This window comes from Tupaia chinensis, unplaced genomic scaffold (genome assembly GCF_000334495.1).
Source record: "Tupaia chinensis unplaced genomic scaffold, TupChi_1.0 Scaffold000374_1, whole genome shotgun sequence".
Lineage (NCBI taxonomy): Eukaryota > Metazoa > Chordata > Mammalia > Scandentia > Tupaiidae > Tupaia > Tupaia belangeri.
This window is the reverse complement of record NW_006159872.1, coordinates 1,262,370-1,282,807: the sequence shown is the minus strand read 5'-3', so window position 1 is coordinate 1,282,807 and position 20,438 is coordinate 1,262,370. Positions and strand designations below refer to the sequence as shown.

The following is a 20,438-nucleotide window of genomic DNA, read 5'->3' as shown; positions in this document are numbered from 1 at the left end:
ATGCCGAGGGCCTTTCACAGCTTCTCAGGGGGAAGGAGATGGAGAGGGGTTCTCCCCAGGAGACTGCAGCAGTCATAAAGTGAGCCGGGGGTCAGGTTCATTTGTGCCGAGGGCTCCTCGTGTGGCGGCTACCGGGATTCTAGGGCACAAAGACGCTCGAGGACTGCAGAGGGCTGCTGCTTTGCTCCAAGTCTCTCCCTTCATAAATTAAAGAAAAGGTGAACCAGAGGAGAAAGCTGGCGGGGCACCGAGGTTGTTTATAGGTCCTCGAATGGAGATGGAAGGCTGCCCCCTCCCCAGGGCCCCAAGGACCAAGGGGTCAACTTGCATTTTTTAAAAAAGGACATGCAAGCAAAGTTAGCAGAAAAAAGGTGAGCACTTAAAACAGGCTGAGCAGCGGGATGTGGCCTGGGTGGCAGAGGGATCGATTCTACAAAACGGGTTCAACCCAACAGGCTAAAAGCAAAGGCTGGCTTTGCCGGGTCAGTGGCCTGTCAGTCCAATGGGCCCTCAGCGGCACACGTCAGAGCCACAGGACCCTGGTGGCTGCAGCTGGGCGGCTCGGCTCTAATTCAGCTCACCTGATGAAGCCTCTTCGGGAGATGATTTCCGCGTGGCAGTCATTGACGGTTTCTCCCTTTAGGCTGAGAGAATCTCCTTTTACGCAGCGGTTCCCTGGGAAGGCATTTATAACAAAAACTGAACAATTAAAGGAAAATGGTGACCAGTGGGCGGAGGCTGTTTGTGAAGTTGGAAGGCAGAACAAGCCTCAACTGCCGGGAGCCTGGACTCGCACATTCTCTTCCCTAGAAGGGCTCATTCCCCACTACGGTCTGACTGGGGCTAAAATGAAGCTCAAGAATCTCTTCTCCCTGCCGTGGCCTTGCTCACAGCGACTCCAGGAGGAACGAGAAGGACCTGCTTCCTGGCACCACGCAGGAGCACGTCCCGGGCAGCGTGTTTCAGCCTCACTCACCTGTCCCCAGGCTGACTACGACACCCATGTCCTCAGAGTCTTTCTTCATAATGATGGCAGCCAGGATCTTGCGGCCAAGCAAGGAGGGCTGGAAGCTGTTAGTGAGGGCATTGAAGCACCGGTGGCTCAGCATAGCGATCTGGTCGTGGAAGGTGCTGCCAGTGAGGGGAAGCTGCGGGGACAGGAGCTGCGTCAGGCCCTCGCCGCCGAGCCTGCGTCCACCGTGTCACGGTGGGCAGGGAGATCACAGCCTACTTGACCTACGAGTCATCTTTTCCATCTTGCATCTACAGTCCCCGTTATGCGCTCTCCTGAGGCTAACATTAAAGCCTAGGAATAAGTCACATGATCGCAAGTGAAGAGCCGACTCCCCCTAGGGAGGAGTTAGCTGGATCCCCCCAGAAAAACAAAGCACCAAAAGTAGACGTCTTAACTGTCTTTGGCTGTGCCTCTGGGGACCTTGAGAGGAGGAGCATAGTTCTTCTGAGACTGGCCCCTGTCACTGGGGTTACCTCTGTGAAACCCATGCGCTCTGCCTTCTCGTTCTCCCCGATCAAGACACGGAGAGCCGCATCGGCCGCTTCCTGCTTGCCTTGCTTCTTGCTATGTGCGCAGACAGCTGGGAACCAGCGACCCCCAACTTTGGCCTGGTAAACGAACCTGTGGGATGAGAAGCGGGGGATAAAGATAAGCACCAGACCATGACAGCTGTTCCAGAGAAGGGCTAGTTTTGCAAAAGCATGGCTCTGCCCACAGCTCAGCTTCTAAGGCAGCACGTCTTGGATTTTGGTCTTTTGTGAGTTGCACCATGGTTTTTTGCTAGATCTGGACGTCACCTGGACTGTTCTTTCCTATTTGTCTCTAAACCGACTCTTTAAAAATGTAAACTCAGGGCCAGCGGGTGGCATGCTGGTTAAGTGACTAGACTCCCACATGGCTGATCATGGTTCGAGTCTCAGATCTGATGGCTTGATTTCTTTTTTTTTAATTTAAATTTATTTGTTTACGTTCATTCACTGTACATCATTACAGCATATAAAATGAGATTTTGCATCCAGAGTACACTGTATATTGTCTCAATTAAGCACATCAACAAACATGTTATTGCCAGCAAATAATTTTCCATTTCTTGTTTCCTTTCTGTTTTGCTTTTTATTCCCCCATCCTTGATTCCCTATCTCTTACCCTCTGCCATCTACCCCTATCATCCCACACTGTCTCTGGTATCTATGTTTACTTTCTATACTGTCCCCCCCATTTTTTATTGAATTACTGAAGATCTTACTTAATCTAAATATTTTCATAGCAAACACAGCTGATAAACACATTTCCATGAACACAAGTCTAACTTTAGGCATCCTATAAAGTAGCACCTAGCTGGGACTATATATCTTACTGAGGTCATCAAATTGATTTTTTTTCTTAAACTTTTTTTTTTTTTTTTTTGGAAATTTATTTTACTTCTTTCCCTTTTTTTTTCCTAAGCATCATCACAGCATACAAAATGTGATTTCCCATCCAGAATATACTGCATAGTGACTTAATTATGCATATTATCAAAAATTTTCCATTTATAGTTTCTAGAATTTTTTACCCCTCTTTCTGACCCTCTGTCCTTTCCCACCCTCTTCTCCCACTGTCTGATGGCTTGATTTCTCACTTTTCCTTTCTCTCTGTCTCTCTGCTGAATTAAATGATAATAATAAATAAAATAAAATAAAATTATTCTTAAAAAATGTAAACACATTGAGAAAGAAAACATTGTATTGCCATGGAAAAGCAGTATTACCTGCCACAAATTGAGGGAAGCTGTACAAGTTGCACAGAGAAAATGAAGTTATCAACTCTGGCCCGATATGCTACCTGTGAAGGTGCTGGACCTGCCTGTCTGAACTACGGAGAATGGTCAGAAGGCACCTGACAGGGTTCAAAGAAATACTCGCAGCAAGCTTTACTAACTTAAGCAGAAATGAGAAGAGCATAACTTTCTATGTAAGTCACTGTTACTTTATATCCTATCTGATTTTGGAAGTACCAGATTCCGTTTCCTCATTAGTTCAAGAAGACCTAACCTGCAGAGGTCTCCCTGCCAAGGTGTGCCTTAGACCAGGGTATCAGGCTTTTCTGGGGAGCTGCTTTCTGACTCCTGGCAGGCCTGAGGTGGCTATAGGGTAGGAGGATGGGTCTTTGGGCACATGAGCTCTGCTGACAGTAACGCGCACAGCTGGAGAGGGGAGGTGGCCCCCACTGGCTGGGCTCTCACAGGCACAGAGGGAAGAGCATGATGAAGCAAAACGGCTTGCAAATCTACCAGACAAGTTTCAGGAATGCTGGCTTTCAAGCACATCCTAACGAACGGCTGGGAAAACCCAACTGCATAACAGAGGCTTCAGTATCGAGACAGAGCAGCTCAGGAAGTGAAAGAAGTCCATCCGCGGTTTGCTACACGGAGTTCTCACTGCTCCCTGACTACCCTAAGCATGAATGCCTTCACTCCTCGTTTTTGTCCATGCTATCAGGCCCCGGCAGGCTAGAGTTCAGAATGAGGTCGACAGTGGCACAAAAAGAGGTTGCAGAGAGGTGGGGTCAAGTGACACAGGACCTTTGACGAGAGCCAGATTTCCTGACTGCTGTGTCTGAAAACAATATGAACTCCTACGTGCAAAGTCTAAGATGTGTATGCGACACGTCACTCCGTGTTGATCATGCCACTGGAATCCATTAGAGCTCTCCTGTCCAGTATGACAGCCACTCGCCACGTGGGGCTATGATTTTTAATTAAGATGAAATACAGTTAATCCAGTCCCTTGGTCACACTCGCCATGTCTCAAGCGCGTAACAGCCACACGCGCCTAGTGGTTAGCCATTTTAGTGGAGTGAGTTAAATGAAGACAGTGAACGATTCTTTTGAGAGGCTGTGAGGGGCAGGGAAATGGGCAGTACTAGATGGCGCTTCATATGGGGTTGAGGGAAGGTTTTATTTTACCCGGGCATTGCTGATGGGAATGATTTCCTGGAGAGGGAGCGGAAATGAGAGGAGACCTGACGAGGAAGCCCGGTCCTGCGGGAGGGGAGAGGGCACCGAATCCGGAACTGTGGAAGCAGCCAGGCAGGCTGCTCGCTTCTGACTGGCACACAGGCCACGGGCAGAGCGAGCAGGGCGGTGGCTTGGCAAAGGGCACTTCCTGTGATTCCTGCTATTAATATTTTTCCAACTCAGCGTGATGCAGGGCATTAGTTTAGAGTGAGGAACAGGGGTTTGGTGAAAATTTGAAGAGGCCAAGGTCTGAACCGGTTCCCTCAGAGCAGGAAAGATTAATTTAGAAGAAAGGCGCTGGGAAGGGACATGAGCAGGGGGAGCTGAACTCGGGCACTTCTTCATTTGAACCTTTAATAGTTCTCCAGTGCCTCTGGGGTAAAACAGCACGACCGCGGGCCAGGCAGGCCTTGTGGGAAACCCAATCGTCTCTCCGCTCTCACCAGGCTCCACTACCAAAGGCCTTCTTCCAGCCTTTCACCTGCTTCTCTCCTCTCCAAGGACAGGACTTGGACCACGCCCTTCGCCTAGAACCCTCCGTTTGCCTCTGTCCGGCTCCTTAATGTCTCAGCTCAGCCCCTGCTTCCTGGGGAAGCCCTGTCCCCTCTCCTTACTGAGCCAGGTCATGCTGTAATTGACTCTCATGGTCTCATGGCACCACCCAACCTGAGATCTTGCCGGAACTTAGACAAGGTGAGACCTTACATTTCTTCAGGAGACGACTGGCTGATGTCTGACTCCTGCACTAACACAAAGAAGGTACCCCATAAACATGTGTTCAGGGGATAAGGAGAGACCCGCTGAGAGGCTGTTGTGATGGTCTAAGTGAGAGCCACTTAGACCAGAGCTGCTATCTTTTTTGTTTTTTTGAGAGGTTTTTGCTATAGGGCGTGTGCGCTTGCCAGACAGAGAGACAGAGAGACAGAAAGTGAGAAATCACCCTCCAGGGGGGGATGGCCACGCGGCAATCCCTTCTCCTCCATTCTCCTCCCAGGATCTTGGGCACGTATGCACACGCCCGGCGTGAGTTTAAGCCACCGGACAGGGACTCGAACCGTGGTTGACTACGTGGGAGTCCAGCGACATAGCCATTACACTAACTACTGGTCCCAGAGCTGCTACTGCAGGGAGAGAGCGGAGCGGAGAAAGGAGAAGAGAGGAACATTGTGCTCCAGCACAACTGAGAGCAAGGCAGTAATGCATGTTGCTGTAAGGCATGGCCAATAAACGTGGTTACTAAATGAGCATTTCCCTCCTCTGTGCAGCCTCCTCCACTCCCCAGGGGACACTGGTGACAATGTCCTCTGTGTCCCTGTGGCACACTGCGACCCTGTTGTGGTTACAAGTCTGTTTCCCACTTGAAGGCCGAGACTCCTCCTATCTCCAGTCTGTCACCACGCGCTCTCCCGTTCTGAATGAATGGCTTGGAGGCTCGGGAAGGGTGTTACAGGAGCTCTCCCTGAGGGGCTGGAACCCGTAACGAAGGACTGAACTTGAAGATGGGGAGGGCTTCTTCAGAGTAGAAGACGCGGCCGAGGGAAAGGGTAGCTGCGGGTGCACCTCTCCCTTCTAGGTGGCTCAGACAATAGAGATGCATCCTGCCACACGGAGAGGACACAGGAGCGTCCTCGCCACTCTAGTGTGAGTGCTCTAGATTGGGCCATGCTGGCCAAAGGGCTGGCTTTGTTTTTACCATCAGCTCTTATATATCAATAAAGAGTAACAACCGAAAAGATGAATGAGTACTGCAAGTAGTTCTCAGACAATGAAAAGTAAGTAACATATCAAACATACATAGGGCCGGCCCTGTGGCCGACTGGGAAAGGGAGCTGGATCCCATATGGCCCACATGGTCTGAGTCTCAGTCCTGGCAGCTTGAAAAAAAAATATGCCAGACACACGTGTGTGGGTGTCCCAAATACTGATGAATTGAGAAACGGAGAAGGGACTGTGGTGTGACCATAGCCCAGTGGGGGGTGCTGCTCCCTCTTTCTGGCAAGCACACGTGCCTTGGCAATTAAAAAAATACAAAGATGAATAGATAGGTAAGGTTACTTACTATTACAGACCAATGTAAAATAATAAGATACTCTCTCTCTCTTTTTTTTTTTTTTTGGTAATGATAAAGAGCATAAGAAACAGAGAATGCACCCTCAACAGAGTCTTGTCATACTGCAGTTCCCTTTCCCTGGCCCTCCAGCCCCCTCAGGATTCCGGGCACCTGCCAAGAACATGCTCAGGCTTCTGGGGACCTGAACGTGCAGTTGCCATAGGGCTTCCAGCCTTGCAGGGCACCAGAGTTACCACGGTGCCACAGCAGTTGGACCGCAAGGTAGAACTGGGATGGACTTCTCTCCTTAATAACTTTTTTAAATGGAAAAGTTGAAAAACAGACAAGTAAAAATTCAAAATGTTAAAGAGTACATAATGAAAAGGATCCCTCTTTCCCAGAAGTTCACAGTTATCAATTTTTATTAATCCTCAAGAAAATACTCTATGTATATACAAGCACAACATTTACATCTCTCCCCTTGCTTTTTTAAAAAAATAATTATTTAATTTTATTCATTGTCATTATTTTATTTTATTTTATTTTATTTTATTTTATTTTATTTTATTTCAAGTTGACCAGAGAGAGACAGAGAGAGAAGGAAAGCAAGAAAGCAAGCTGTCAGGTCCAGGACACGAACCTCAGTCAGCCATGTGGGAGTCCAGCCGCCTTGACTACCATACCACCTGCTGGCCCCTCTCACTTTATACCTTGCTTTTCATTTTACAATAGACTTCAGAGATCATTTAACAGAGATATGCCTTACTGTTTTTTCCCACCCAAGAGTGTGTGTGCTCATCAGAGACGAAAGATAGGGACAGAAAACACCCCCACCACAGGGAATGGCCATGCCACGGTCCCTTCACTTCTCCCTTCTGTCAGGAGTCTGGACACACGCACATATGCATCTAGTGTGTTTCTCAAGCTGTTGGGTCCAGGATTCAAGTGGGATCCAGTTCCTTTACCACCAGGTCACGGGCTGGTCCTACCTTATTTATTTTTTTATTTCTTTATGACTGTTAAGCATTTCTTAGTATGAATGTACCATAGTTTATTTAACCAGTCCTCAAATGATGAAGTGTTAGACCATTTCAAGTATTGCGCTATTATAATCAATGCTGCAGTGAACATCTTTCTTTTAAATAATTATTTTATTGAACTTTATTTATTTATTTATTTATTTATTTATTTATTTAAATTTGACCAGAGAGGGACAGAATGAGAAAGTGAGAAAGCAAGCCACCAGGTCCAGGACTCGAACTGTGGTTAGCCACGTGGGAGTCCAGTCCTTAACAACCACGCCACCTGCTGGTCCCTGCAGTGAACATCTCTGTAGCTGGGCCACGTCATTAAGTGTGTGTACACCTGCTGAGGTGGCACTGCTAGGTGTATGGCCTCGTTCTCTACCCTTGGCTAATGAGGAGGATGAAATAAATCGGGGCTGTGAGCACACTGTCAACGGGAATACTAAACTTCCAGAGTGAGGCTGAGCAGCTTCTCACGGATTAGCAGCTGCTTGTCCCTGTGAGCACAGAGTACACACGTCTGTCCATTCCTCTCTGAGCCCTCCTATTAAGCAGCTCTTTAGGCTCTGGGTATGTTAAAGGAAAAGCCCTAGGGCCGTTTCCTCCCAGGTGGTGCTGCTACACACCGATTTTTCTTATCGCCACGTTGTTGTTTTCTTTGTAACTTCATGTGTTGTGTCTTGATCGAAAAGGCTGTGTCACTCCAAGATGCTAAAGACATCCCTACTGGAGCCAGCAATTGGTGTAGAAGTTAAGCTACTCGGTCCCACGTGGTCAGCTGTGCAGTTCAAGTCCTGGACCTGGCGTCTTGAGAATCACGCTGGGCATGTGTGCCGCAGGGCCTGACTCAGTACCCGCCTTTCCTCTCCTTTGGCCCCTGTGGCGGAACCAAACTCAGATGTTGGTCTGCCTGCCTCAACATCACACCGCCTGCTGGTCACTGAAGCACCTTTATAAGCACAGGTGGAGGTTCGTTTATCTGAAATCTGTGGGACCAGAAGTGTTTTCGATTTCACTTTTTTTTTTTTTTTTAGATTTTGGAATACCTGCTGTTACAGTTACATACTATTTTTCTGGTTTTCATCCTTGGTTTCTGGCTCACAAGTATCTGACCTTTTGTCCTTGGTTCCTGAAGTGACTTAGAAATCGCTTCAGAGATACAAGGTGAAAGACATGGGACCAGCAGGTGGCGAGGTGGTTAAGGTGCTGGAATTCCCACATGGCCAACCACAGTTCAAGTCCTGGACCTGGTGGCTTGCTTTCCCACTCTTCCTCTCTTTCTCTGGCAAAATTCATGTGAAAATAGTGATAATAAATAAATAAATAATTCTTAAAAAAAGGTGAAAGGCAGTCTAACCTTCTCCTGCCTCCTTTCACCTGCTCCAAGGCAGGTCACAGAAACTCCAATCTTCCCCAACTTTGAGATCCTTGTTGCAGAAGGGCCCTGCCCACACCCAGGAAAAGGGAATGCCACACAGAGAGCCCAGAATCTGAACAGACAGACTTGCTGGGCTCCCCACCCAGTCTAGCAACATGTCGTGCCCAATGAAATCTCCATGAGAACCCGAGATGGGGTCTGGGGAGCTTCCAGATAGCTGAGCACGGGGCGATGCTGGACAGGTGGCACATTCAGAGGGCGCAGGAGCCCCACATGCCTGGCCACATGCCCTGCCTCACGCATCTCTTCATCTGCATCCTTTGAACTCTTCCTTATAATAAACTTGTAACCATACAAGTGTCTCCCTGCGCTCTGAGCCACCTCGGCAAATTAATCGAACCCAAGGAGGGGAGGGAAGTCATGGGATCCCAACTTGTAGTGGGTGGGTCTAAGGTTGGGAGGCCCACTTGCAACTAGTGTCTGAAGTGGGACCAATGCTATCTCCAGGGAGACAGTGTGGAACTGAACTGCATGAGGATGCCTGACTGGGGTCCACTGCAGAACTACTTGCTTGCTTGCTGGTGGGGAGAAGCCCACACATTTGGGGGTCACAGGAATTGTCCATGTTGATTATCAAGTGAAGGTACAGAGGAATCAGAAGTTGAGTTTCTTTCTGACTTGTTTGTTGTCAGTGTGGAGGGATTTGCTTGACTAGCTCTGGCTTCGTGGAAACGTGTAGTTAGGGAAGAGAAAGAGCAGAAGGGTAGGACGTGAGGAGCCTTTGACTCTAGACAGCCACCTGGTTACACAGGGGGCACATAGATGCAACTGTGCTGTGTTTAGTCACCAAAGGTAAACGTTACCAGTGGAACTTAGAGATGGCGGGAGACCCAGCTTCTGAGAGGCTGGCTCACTGGATCTGGATATGCAGGGGAGGCAAAAGAATAAGCACACCAAACACGCAGTCCTTATTACTGCTACCTGTAACAGCTACAATCAAAGGAGAGTGCTGAGTCAGGCCCTGCAGCCCGACCGAACACAGATGTTGGTCTGTCTAGCTCAGGGCACTGGCCTCAAAGTCACCTAGGAAGGGAAAAATTATGCCAGGCCAACACGAAGTACCCCTGTGGCCTCTCTGGTTACCACACAGGTGGTCAACGTGGGGTTAGGGCAAGACCAAGCCACTGCTGAGACTAGAGGGTGTGGCGTAAAGAACTCTCATTTTGAGGACTGGCGTCATCAGCTTCCTGAGGGATACTGAGGGTAACTAATGTAGGAGCACTAGCTTTGCTTTTAAATGCTGCAGGATAGAAAAACAAGTGTGGGTGGGTACAGGGGCCCCAGCTCACTGTTCAACCATCGCAGACAGCTGTACATGACCTAGACACACAGGAGGTTATCCTCAAGGGAACGGCCAGCCAGGTGGGCTGGACAAAAGCCCCTGCCGTAAGGGGTGGACGTGGTAGACACTGATGGTGCCGGAACAAAGGTGCTGACACTGCGCTACTGAAGGCTGGCTGGGCCAGTGGCACCTGTCACCAGCTCCCCAAGCTTAAAAGGTCCCAAGCAAGTTCATTCCATTGACCCCAGTCTGGAGGAATTTAGAAAGCCAGAATTAAGATAAGGTTATCCAAAACCTCACTTAGAACTGCCTGGGCAATGGTTAGACTGGTTAATCAAGGTAAAGACTGACAGAGGGGCCAGGGTCTCCGGGCCTGAGCCCAGGCTGCAGGTCCAAGGCCCTGTGCAGGTGTGGGCAGAACAGCTAGGTGAAGGAGAAGAAACATTTTGGGGACTCCTTGACCAATGCACTACGATTCCAAAACCTGTTAGCAAAATCTTTTTTCTTTTTTTTTTTTTTTGAGAGATTTTTGCTATAGGGCGCGTGTGCTCGCCAGCCAGAGAGAGACATAGAGACAGAAAGCGAGAAATCACCCCCCAGGGGGGATGGTCACGCTGCAATCCCTTCTCCTCCAGTCTCCTCCCGGGATCTTGGGCACGCACGCACACGCGCCCAGCGTGAGTTTTAAGCCACCAGGTCCAGGACGCGAACCGCGGTCGACTACGTGGGAGTCCAGCGACATAGCCATTACGCTAACTGCTGGTTCCCAGCAAAATCTTAATGGTGATATAAACATAGCCAATGGGACCAAGGTAAAGTTTAGGGAAAAAACTGGAATAAAAATATTATTACTTTTTTAAGTTTGTGTGCTCACTGGGGAGAAAGAGAAAGTGAGAAATCATCCCTCGGGGGGATGGCCATGCTGCAATCCCTTCTTTTCCAATCTCTTCGCAGGACTTTGGACGTACATGCATATGCACACATGCTGAATTCATCAGCTAACTGTCACAATTTGGTCAGGAATTTGGACTTGATATAGGTCTCCAATGTAGTAATACACTAAACTGATACTGTTCTGCTAATGTAAAACCTAGAGGGCAGGCTGGAATTGATTTGAACGCCACGGTAACACACATGACCAACGGAGTCTGTTTAATAAACCCAGCACAGACCCAAGGCTCTGTTCAAATGGTGACATTCTTAGGAATAACCTGGGCTGCAGTCTCGCGCATGTCAGCAAAGCTGTGCAGTACAGGGATATTCCCTGCGGGGGCTTTTCTAATAGCTAGACCAAACACCTTCAATACCTCTGCAAGTTGGTTAAATGCCCAGTGCATTTCCCACAGCCCCGCCCCCACCCCCCTTTATTTTGGTTCAGTGTGTTTTTCAAGCTGCTAGGCCCAAGATTTGAACAGTAGCTGGTTATGTGGGATTCACCTCCTGTAAGCACTGGAATATGAGGGCAGCCTGCTTTTCTTCTTTTTATATTATTTATCTCGACTGATTGCATTGGCAAGTAATTTCAGAATAATGTTCGATAATAATGACACTGGAATCCATATCTCCCTTTTGACTTTAACAGGAACAGTTCTGGGCTCATTAAGTTATCTGCTAGCTTTTGACTTCAGAAATGGACTTTTATTATGCTTAAGGAGGTTTGTTGACAGCTTGGTTTTTTAATCTGAATAGATGTTTAATTTTACTACTTTTTTTTTTTTTGGATAGGTTTTTGCTACAGGGCGCATGTGCTCGCCAGAAAGACAGAGACAGAGAGACAGAAAGTGAGAAATCACCCCCCACGGGGGATGGCCACACCGCAATCCCTTCTTCTCCATTCTCTTCGGGAACGCACGCTCATGCACCGGGCATGAGTTTAAGCCGCCGGGTCCGGGACTTGAACTGCAGTCAACTACATGGGAGTTCAGCGACATAGCCATTACATTAACTGCTGGTCCCGAATTTTACTATTTCTTTTGGAATATCTAGAAATGATTATGTGTTTGTTCTCCTTTGATCTGTTAGTATGGTAAATAATACATCGAGATATCATTTTTTACTCTTTTGACTGGCAAAAGCAAAAAATTTTTAAATTCTCTATATAACAATTCTCCCCCCCCCAATTTGCTATAGGGTGTATGCACTCGTGGAGAGAGACAGAGAGGGAGAGAGATAAAGTGACAAAGCGCTTCGCAGGTGCGATGGAATGACTCGACTGCAATCCCTTCTGCTCCACTCTCCATTCAGGACTTGTGGGCATGTGTGCACACATTCTCAGTGTTTTTCAAGCTGCCAGGTCTGAGACTTGAACCATGCTGTTGACCATGCAAGATCCGGCAGCCTTAACCTCCTCGCCATCTGCTGGCCCCTGGACAATTCTCATATATTGTTGGTAGAAACATAAACTGGTACAAGCTCTTTGGAGAAAAATTTGGCAACCTTTACTAAAATTTAAAATGCTCATATACATGTTATTTATTGCAGCTTTGTTTACAGTAGCAAAAGTTTGGAAGCAATTCAAGTGTTCATCCATGGGGGCTGGGTAAATCAATCATGATAAACCCACACACTGTTACACTGCACTCTGCAACTATATTCATATAGGGTGATATGGAAGTTATCCAAGAGGATATTGCTATGTGTAAAAGGCAAACTATAGGCCAATGACGTATACTTCTGTGTAACAAATGGGGAGATAACACTTGCTTATAAAGATGTCCAGTAAGTATGTAATAACATAAAGCAATTACTGGATCGTCGGGAAAGTCATGATGCATTTTTGCATAGAAAATCAGATACTGATTTGTACGTATGTGATGAGTGAAGAGCAGGGCAAAGACAGATTGAGAATGAGCTTTTTGTATATCTTATCTGAATTACATTTTATATTTATTCTATTATTTATTCAAAAACGTTTAAAACTTAAAAAAAAACGCACATAACCCCAGCTCAGAAATTCCACTCCTAAAAATTTATGCTACAGACAATCTCGCACATGTAAGCAAAGCGATGCAGTATAAGGATATTCACTGCAGGAGCTTTTTTTTTTTTTAATATTTATTAATTTTTTTTTTTGATAAGTTTTTGCTATAGGGCACATGCGCTTGCCAGAGAGAGGGAGAGAGAGAGAGGCAGAAAGCGAGAAATCAACCCTCAGGCGGGATGGTCATGCCGCAATCCCTTCTCCATTCTCCTCTCGGGATCTTGGGCACGCACGCACATGCACCTGGAGTGAGTTTAAGCCACCGGGTCTGGGACTCGAACTGCGGTTGACTACATGGGAGTCCAGTGACATAGCCCTTATGCCAACTGCTGGTCCCTGCAGGGGCTTTTCTAATAGCTAGACCAAAATCAGCTTCAATATTTCTGCAAGTTGGTTAAATAGATTATGCCTAAGTGGGAGCTTCAAAGACAATGGCAACATTCTATTCTTTAAACTGAGTAGTGGTACAAAGGAATCCATCTTAGGAAAGACTTTTATCTTTCTTATTTAATAAACAAAATTGTAAGCAACTATTGATGATGCCGTGCAAGTCTGGTAGAACTATATATGCTAACCTCTACCTAAACACATTGGTAAGTAAGGGAGTCAAAGTATAGAACAAAAGATATTCTTACTTTGTTAGAGCAAACAAACCGAAAAGTGCACAGGCCCCGCAGCCTAGCAGTTAAGGGAAGCCAGATCCCACAAGCTTGATGCCTAGCCCCAGTGGCTTGTAAAACATGCCAAGCACTGGTGCCTGTATACTCCAGATCAGGACAGGATGGGAAAACAGAGAAGGGATTACACTGTAACCATTCCCCCCTGGAGGGTGCTTTCTCCCTGTCTCTCTCTTTGGAGAGCACTCATGCCTTCTGGCAATTCAAAACAAAACAAAAATAAACAAAAAGAGGAAATGTACTAGTTATGTATAGAAGTTTCTAGAAAGACTCTAGAAACTGGTATACTATATGGGTCTGGAGAGGGAAACTATAATTAAAAGTCTGGGATAGAAATGAGACTTTAAGTGAATATTTTTCAATTAGTATGAACGATTATATTAGGTCGTCGGGAAAGTCACGACGTATTTAAATGAGCGGTGACCTTCCCGACGACCTAATATATACGTATGTATACAGACATATATATTCCTTCAAAATTAAAATAGTATTTAAAAAAATTAAAAAGCATCATACTTATTAGAAGTGTGACTATATTCTCAGACATTCTAACGTCTCCTAAGAGGCGGTGGAGACGGGGCTGGCTCTCCTCTCATTCACAACTAATGCACAGCCTTCCTGTCCCTAGGTTACCACCACCCCCACCCGGTGACACGTGGCTGGCTCTAGCCAGAGCTGGGACACTCACTTGGGCTCATGAGGAGGTCCGGACTGGTCAACCAACTTGAACTCGGCAGCAAAGCCATGGGAGCGGGCGTACTCCAGCAGGCCGCCCACTGGGTTGGTGTTCAGGTATCTGACAAGCTCGCCAATCTTCCTGACCTTGCTAGGCATCCCAGGTTCCAAGTTATCAAGGGAGTCCATATTTGCACTTCCGGGCTAGAGGAGAATTAGCCAAACAAAGACGAACCATAAACACTTTGGGAAGCTCTGAGGGCCTCTTGGCAATTCTAAGCCACTCAGCTGCTAAAAACGACCTGCTCTTTGGAGCAGGAAGACAGCCCCACCTGGTCATCAGAAGATGCTGGGTTGGTTGCCTCCCCGTGCAGGGCCTTCATAGCTTCCTCTGCAGCCATCTGCTTTGCCACTTTCTTGCTGGGGGCACTCACGGTGGGAAACGTTTGATCTCCCACTGCAACACAGTATTGGAACCTGCCAGAAGATGAAAGAGGTAGGAGGATTAAAATGGTTTTGACTGAGATTTGCCCAGTTTTTTTCTTTTTTTTTTAGAGTGAGTGAGAGAGAAAGAGAGAGAGAGAGAGAGACAGAGACAGGCAGGCATCACCACCCCCACCCGGTGACACGTGGCTGGCTCTAGCCAGAGCTGGGACACTCACTTGGGCTCATGAGGAGGTCCGGACTGGTCAACCAACTTGAACTCGGCAGCAAAGCCATGGGAGCGGGCGTACTCCAGCAGGCCGCCCACTGGGTTGGTGTTCAGGTATCTGACAAGCTCGCCAATCTTCCTGACCTTGCTAGGCATCCCAGGTTCCAAGTTATCAAGGGAGTCCATATTTGCACTTCCGGGCTAGAGGAGAATTAGCCAAACAAAGACGAACCATAAACACTTTGGGAAGCTCTGAGGGCCTCTTGGCAATTCTAAGCCACTCAGCTGCTAAAAACGACCTGCTCTTTGGAGCAGGAAGACAGCCCCACCTGGTCATCAGAAGATGCTGGGTTGGTTGCCTCCCCGTGCAGGGCCTTCATAGCTTCCTCTGCAGCCATCTGCTTTGCCACTTTCTTGCTGGGGGCACTCACGGTGGGAAACGTTTGATCTCCCACTGCAACACAGTATTGGAACCTGCCAGAAGATGAAAGAGGTAGGAGGATTAAAATGGTTTTGACTGAGATTTGCCCAGTTTTTTTCTTTTTTTTTTAGAGTGAGTGAGAGAGAAAGAGAGAGAGAGAGAGAGACAGAGACAGGCAGGCATCCCTGAACAGGGTCTCACGTCGTGCCCCACATCCTCAGCCTTCCCAGCCCGCCAGTATCACGGGCGCACACACCGCCATATACAGGTCGACCAGGGAAATGAACCCACGATCTTCCACATGGATCCAGCGTCACTTGAGCAGTGTGTCACTGCTGCGCCACGGAGCCAGGCCTGTCATCCTTTACTACAGGTAGTTCCCTTGCACGCATCACCGCCGTGCGGTCACTTGACTTGAAAAGCCAGGGCCCTTCACCCACCTACTGCCCGCGTCCATAGCCTGGCTAACCCCTTTCCACATTTAAATGTCAAACTCATTTCAGCTCCTCCAGGAGCCCTTCTCTTGCATATGTAAGTCTAGAGACCCTTAAGCAGAGAGTCTCTCAGGTATGCCCAGGTGTGCCTTTCTGTCCCACCCACAGGATCCTCCAAGCCATGTACCTCCCTAGTTCTTGGTTCCTTTGACTTCCTCATCCCACATTCTCTGCTTGGCAAGCAGCAACCAGCCCCTTTAGGGACCCCCTTTCCAATATCGAACAGGAGGAACTGCTCAGTGAAATACCCTGCCATCTGTGAGGAAGCAGTGTGTTTCTCCTCCTTGCGAGATATATGATACACGGGACATACTTAGGGTCATGGGCAGGGCCTTCTCTGGACAGGAGACGGAATTCACAGGAACTCCCCAACTTGTGCACACACTCAAGCAATGTGGTGACGGGGCTCTTCCCAGAAAATAAGGATGTTGCTGAAGGGGCAGTGGGCTGGGACTCTGCAGTCTGGAGAAAATGAGAGACAAGAAAAAAATACTAAGACAACACTGGTTAGTCCATCGTAGTGGCAGGGATGATGGGAGAGCTTCTTCTGGCCAACTAAACGCCAGAGGCTGGCTTCCAGAGGGAGAGGGGCTGCTGCGGGTTTTCTAGGCACTGCGGGAAAGGGAAAGCGATCTGAATATTCTGGGTCTCGTTTCTTATCTCCCAAGAGACTAGACCCAGTAATCTTTAGGATTTCTTAAGTATGAAATTCTATAGATCCAGTTAGGTTGGGAGGGGACAAAGAGAGGAGCTGGGTGAGAAAAGAGGAAAGACGGGCCGAGGGGGTGGACAGAGGGCAGAGTGGGACACTAACTCCAAGAGCCAGTGTAGCCGTTTAGGCTGGGGCTGCTTCGAGTGGGGCAGTCCACATCCTGACCCTTCCCAGGCACTGGAAGTGAACTGGTATCTTCCCAGAGGGGTGGACACCTGCCTTCTCTGATTCTTTCTCCGTGAAATAGTAGGATGAGTCTTCTGCTTTTCCACTGTCCTTGGCTCTGGCTTCCTCAAGCAGAATTGCCATGGCTTTCATAGCTGCATCCTGCTTGGCCACTTTCTTGCTGCCAGCTTCAGCTGGGGGGAACTCTCGGCCATTGATGACAACCTGAAATTTAAATCTTGGCGGAAAGCAATTAGACATGTGAACCTAGGCTAGGCCGTCCCTTCTGTCCTCCAAAGACAGCTTTGCCCTGGAATGCTCTGCTACACTGAGGGAGGAGACGGAGGGTAGGTTAAGGAACCCCTGTCCCTCTGGAGACAGCCTGTCCCTCTCTGGAAGCAAAGCAGCCAGTGACCCTGTCCTCACAGCTCAGTGGAACAAACACAGCCAGAGGTGATATGAGAGTAGCTCAGGGAAATCCACTAGCTCTTAAGTTAGAGAAGTCCACACAAAAGACATCACCACGACAGTCTTGCCAGCAACCCAAATGCCTCCATCCTAAAGCTGCTGTGGCAGACTGGCCTCCGTGAGGAAGGCGCGACAAGGTGGCGAAGGTTTCTCACAGCCCAGTCTCACACTCCCCGGCACTGCCACGTACCAGGAGCGTGTTTCTGTCCCTAGCCTACCCTAGAGACATGTCGTTCTTACACGTTGTTCTGAGTTATTCTATAGCTCCACTTGTCCCAAACCTAGGATGAAAGGAATTTTCCCTTATTATGTAGAAAACCAGAAAACAATTCTTCTAGACCTTTGGACTTACCCTAGACCTCTTTCTGAATAAGATTTCAAATCTGTTCAGCTTTTCACTCAGTCTGTGATTTCATTTAGAAAAGTAAGTCAAATGATTTTCTTTTCTAGGGTTTCTTTAAATATGTGATCATGGCACCAATGTTTCTGATAGCTGGAATCCAAAGGATGATTAACTACAAAACCCGCTCCTCTCCCCCAGCTCTGGAGAGAGGCGCAGAGGGAAAAGAGAGGGAATGATGGCACCCAGCCCCTGCCCAAAGAAACCCAAATCTCTTCTGGCCCTGCAGCTTTGGATAGATCCAGCCCCTTCCTTAGCTCTCCTGCAAGTCAACTTGGTGTCGTTAAGACAATCAAGATGAGGACGAAGGGCCACAGCTAAGAATCCCACCCTGTCGAACCCAGGCAGCTAAACAGAAAGGTCAGTGGAATTCTCTCCCAGGCTCATGGCTCTCTCATTAGCCTCTCCTGTTGACCCCCAGGGCCCAGCCACTGCTAGGCCTTTGGCTGCTCCTTTCTGGGCCCACCTGTCTTCCTCGATCTGTCCACTGCCCGTGGGCCCTATGCTACAGTACCCAGCCAGCTGTCTGAGTGAGGTAATCGGATTTCGCAGCTCAGGAGCAGCAGCAAGTGCTAGCCCACCAGTACGTGCAGAGGAGGCGCATAAAATTAGAACCACCACCTTTAGAGAGAGGCAGGCGTGCTCACGCCACCCTTTCCTTCCAGGAGCGAAGCGGGCGGGGACTTCGGACTTGGTGCTGCCTAGCAGCACAACCGCCCTCATTCCGTGCCTGGCCCAACCTACTCGCTCCCGTACCTCTCAAGATGTCAGCCTGGGGAAGCGGGGGCAGGAGGGAGTTAAGTCTTTATCACCTCTGGCCTAAGGAGACACTGCTGCCAACCATTTCTAAGGAAGCTTCATTTCTTGCCCCTTGCTCAGCCAAGATTCTGGCTGGCCCGAGGCCTGGATTCCCTGCTCAACATCTGGACAAAGGGCTCATCAGAGGTGATTTAGGCAAAGGGCAGAAAGGAAGAGGGAGACAGGAGCTGCCAACCTGCACTACTGAGACCGCAAGGAGCGGGAGTGCCTGACCCAACCCTAGGCACGGGTCCTGGGTGGTCTCTTACCGAGGTTCATGGGGTGGTCCACTCTGCTCTATCATGTTGAACTCACAGGTCTGACTAGCGAACTGAGCATACTCTAACAGCCCGCTGATGGGGTTCTTCAGCTGGCACTCTGTCAGTTTCTTGTAGGGTGAACACCGTGGCAAGCCATGACTGTAGAAGGAGGGCATCTCCATGATGGCTCGAAACTCACCTGGGGCTGCGTGGATACTATTCAAGTCATCTGGGATGTCATCTGTGGCCCACTGGCCATTTTCAAAGTCAACATACCCTGGTTTTGAGGGGCCATTGTGATGAACAGGTGGTTTCGGTCTCATGGGTTCTGGTCTGGCCTCTGGCCTGGCTTCTAACTTTACGACAGGTTCCTGCCCGTTCTCCACTTTTTCTGTGGTTACGTTCTGTGTGGTAACCATGTTCTGTGTGGTAGCCACGTTCTGTGTGGTAGCCACGTTCTGTATGGTAGCCACGTTCTGTGTGGTAGCCCCCTTCTGCGGTGTGGTTACGTTCTGTGTGGTAACCATGTTCTGTGTGGTAGCCACGTTCTGTGTGGTAGCCACGTTTTGTGTGGTAGCCACATTATGTGTGGTTACCATGCTTCCCGTGGTTACGTTTCCTGTGGCCACCACCTTGTGTGAGGGAGCCGCTGTGGGAACATTACAGGTGGGGAGCCCTGTCTCTCTTTTAGGCTCCGGGATGGCAGCTGGAGCGGTTGCAAAAACACTGTGCATATTTCTCTTGATTAGCATCCTCTCTCGCTTCTTGTCTGTCAGAAACCAAATGGGAGGGGTCGTACCTTGCCTGTAGACTTCTCCCTGCCTTTCCAAATCAATCAGGACGGCATTTACATCTCGGGCTTTGGCGAAGCCAATGTTTTTGGCCAAGTTCAGGGCAGAGGAGTTATACACACGGAACAGATGGTTGCAGATTTTCTCCTTGACCTCGGCCATGTCAAAAGGCTCAGAAGGACTTTCCGCGTCAGATGTGGGGTCTCTGTCTTCACTTTCCACACTGTGCTCAGATGTGGGGTCTCTGTCTTCACTTTCCACACTGTGCTCAGATGTGGGGTCTCTGTCTTCACTTTCCACACTGGGCTCTGAGGCTGGAGCGTCCTCACTACAAATGTCTGGTCTGACGACCCTGCTGGGCTGGTTCCAAGCCTGAACTGAGATCAAAATTCTCCACAGAGGGGGTGTTCCTGCCTCCTTGTGTAGTTTCCCCTCCTTTGCCAGGGAGTATAAAACTCGATTGACGTCTTTCTTTGGGGCCCCAAGCTTCCTAGCCAGGTCATGTGCTGTGATGGTCTGCCCTGCCCCAAGATCCTCCAAGAGCTCTAAGATCCTCTGTTCCTGATTCTGGCTGATAGTCAGATCCTGGAAACGTGAGGAAAGCCTATCGATACCTCTCCAGGGCAGACTCCTGCCACGTGGCGAAGGACGCTGGAACCCTCTCCGGGGCCCCTGATTTCTGAGAGGTACGCCCCTGGGAACACCCCCAGTCTCTAGTTGCCTGGCCCTGGCAGGTGGTCCTGGAAACCTTGGCCAGAATCCTGGGAAGAACGGTGGCAGTGATGCTGTCTGTTTTCCAAGCAAGGGCACTTCTGGGAGGTGCCCCTTGAGAAACTCTATTTGCTGGAGCTGGAAACTACTAGGGTAAAATCCTGGCCCTGGCTGCTGGTGTCTGAGCTTGCTGTGCTCATATCCTTGAACCAGATGGGGGTGGAATGTGTTGAGGGAACACCCCTGCAGAACAAGATGGCGGAAAAGAAAGTGAATTAGGACTGCAGTAGTGAGCCTGTGGAGTCCCCGTCCCTTCCCTGCCTGGGGTCTGGCCCTGATTCCTGATGGGGCCAAGATGACTGAGCCCTGGGCTTAGGACGCGGTCCAAGATGGACTGGTCCATCTCATAAAACCTGCTAGAGGCCT

General features: G+C 48.8%; 1 protein-coding gene across 1 annotated transcript in view; it reads right to left on the bottom strand.

The window, feature by feature from the left end:
• The window catches only part of ADAR (adenosine deaminase RNA specific), a gene marked incomplete at its 5' end in the record, with an annotated part of 27,296 nt that extends 7,410 nt beyond the window's left edge, over positions 1 to 19,886 (bottom strand). Inside the window, 9 exon segments of the mRNA XM_006153437.2 lie at positions 582 to 675; positions 977 to 1,148; positions 1,411 to 1,636; positions 14,803 to 14,993; positions 15,122 to 15,266; positions 16,021 to 16,169; positions 16,639 to 16,822; positions 18,520 to 19,001; positions 19,056 to 19,886. Coding sequence (XP_006153499.2) covers positions 582 to 675; positions 977 to 1,148; positions 1,411 to 1,636; positions 14,803 to 14,993; positions 15,122 to 15,266; positions 16,021 to 16,169; positions 16,639 to 16,822; positions 18,520 to 19,001; positions 19,056 to 19,886 — 2,474 coding nt within the window.
• Positions 19,887 to 20,438: the final 552 nt, after the last annotated feature.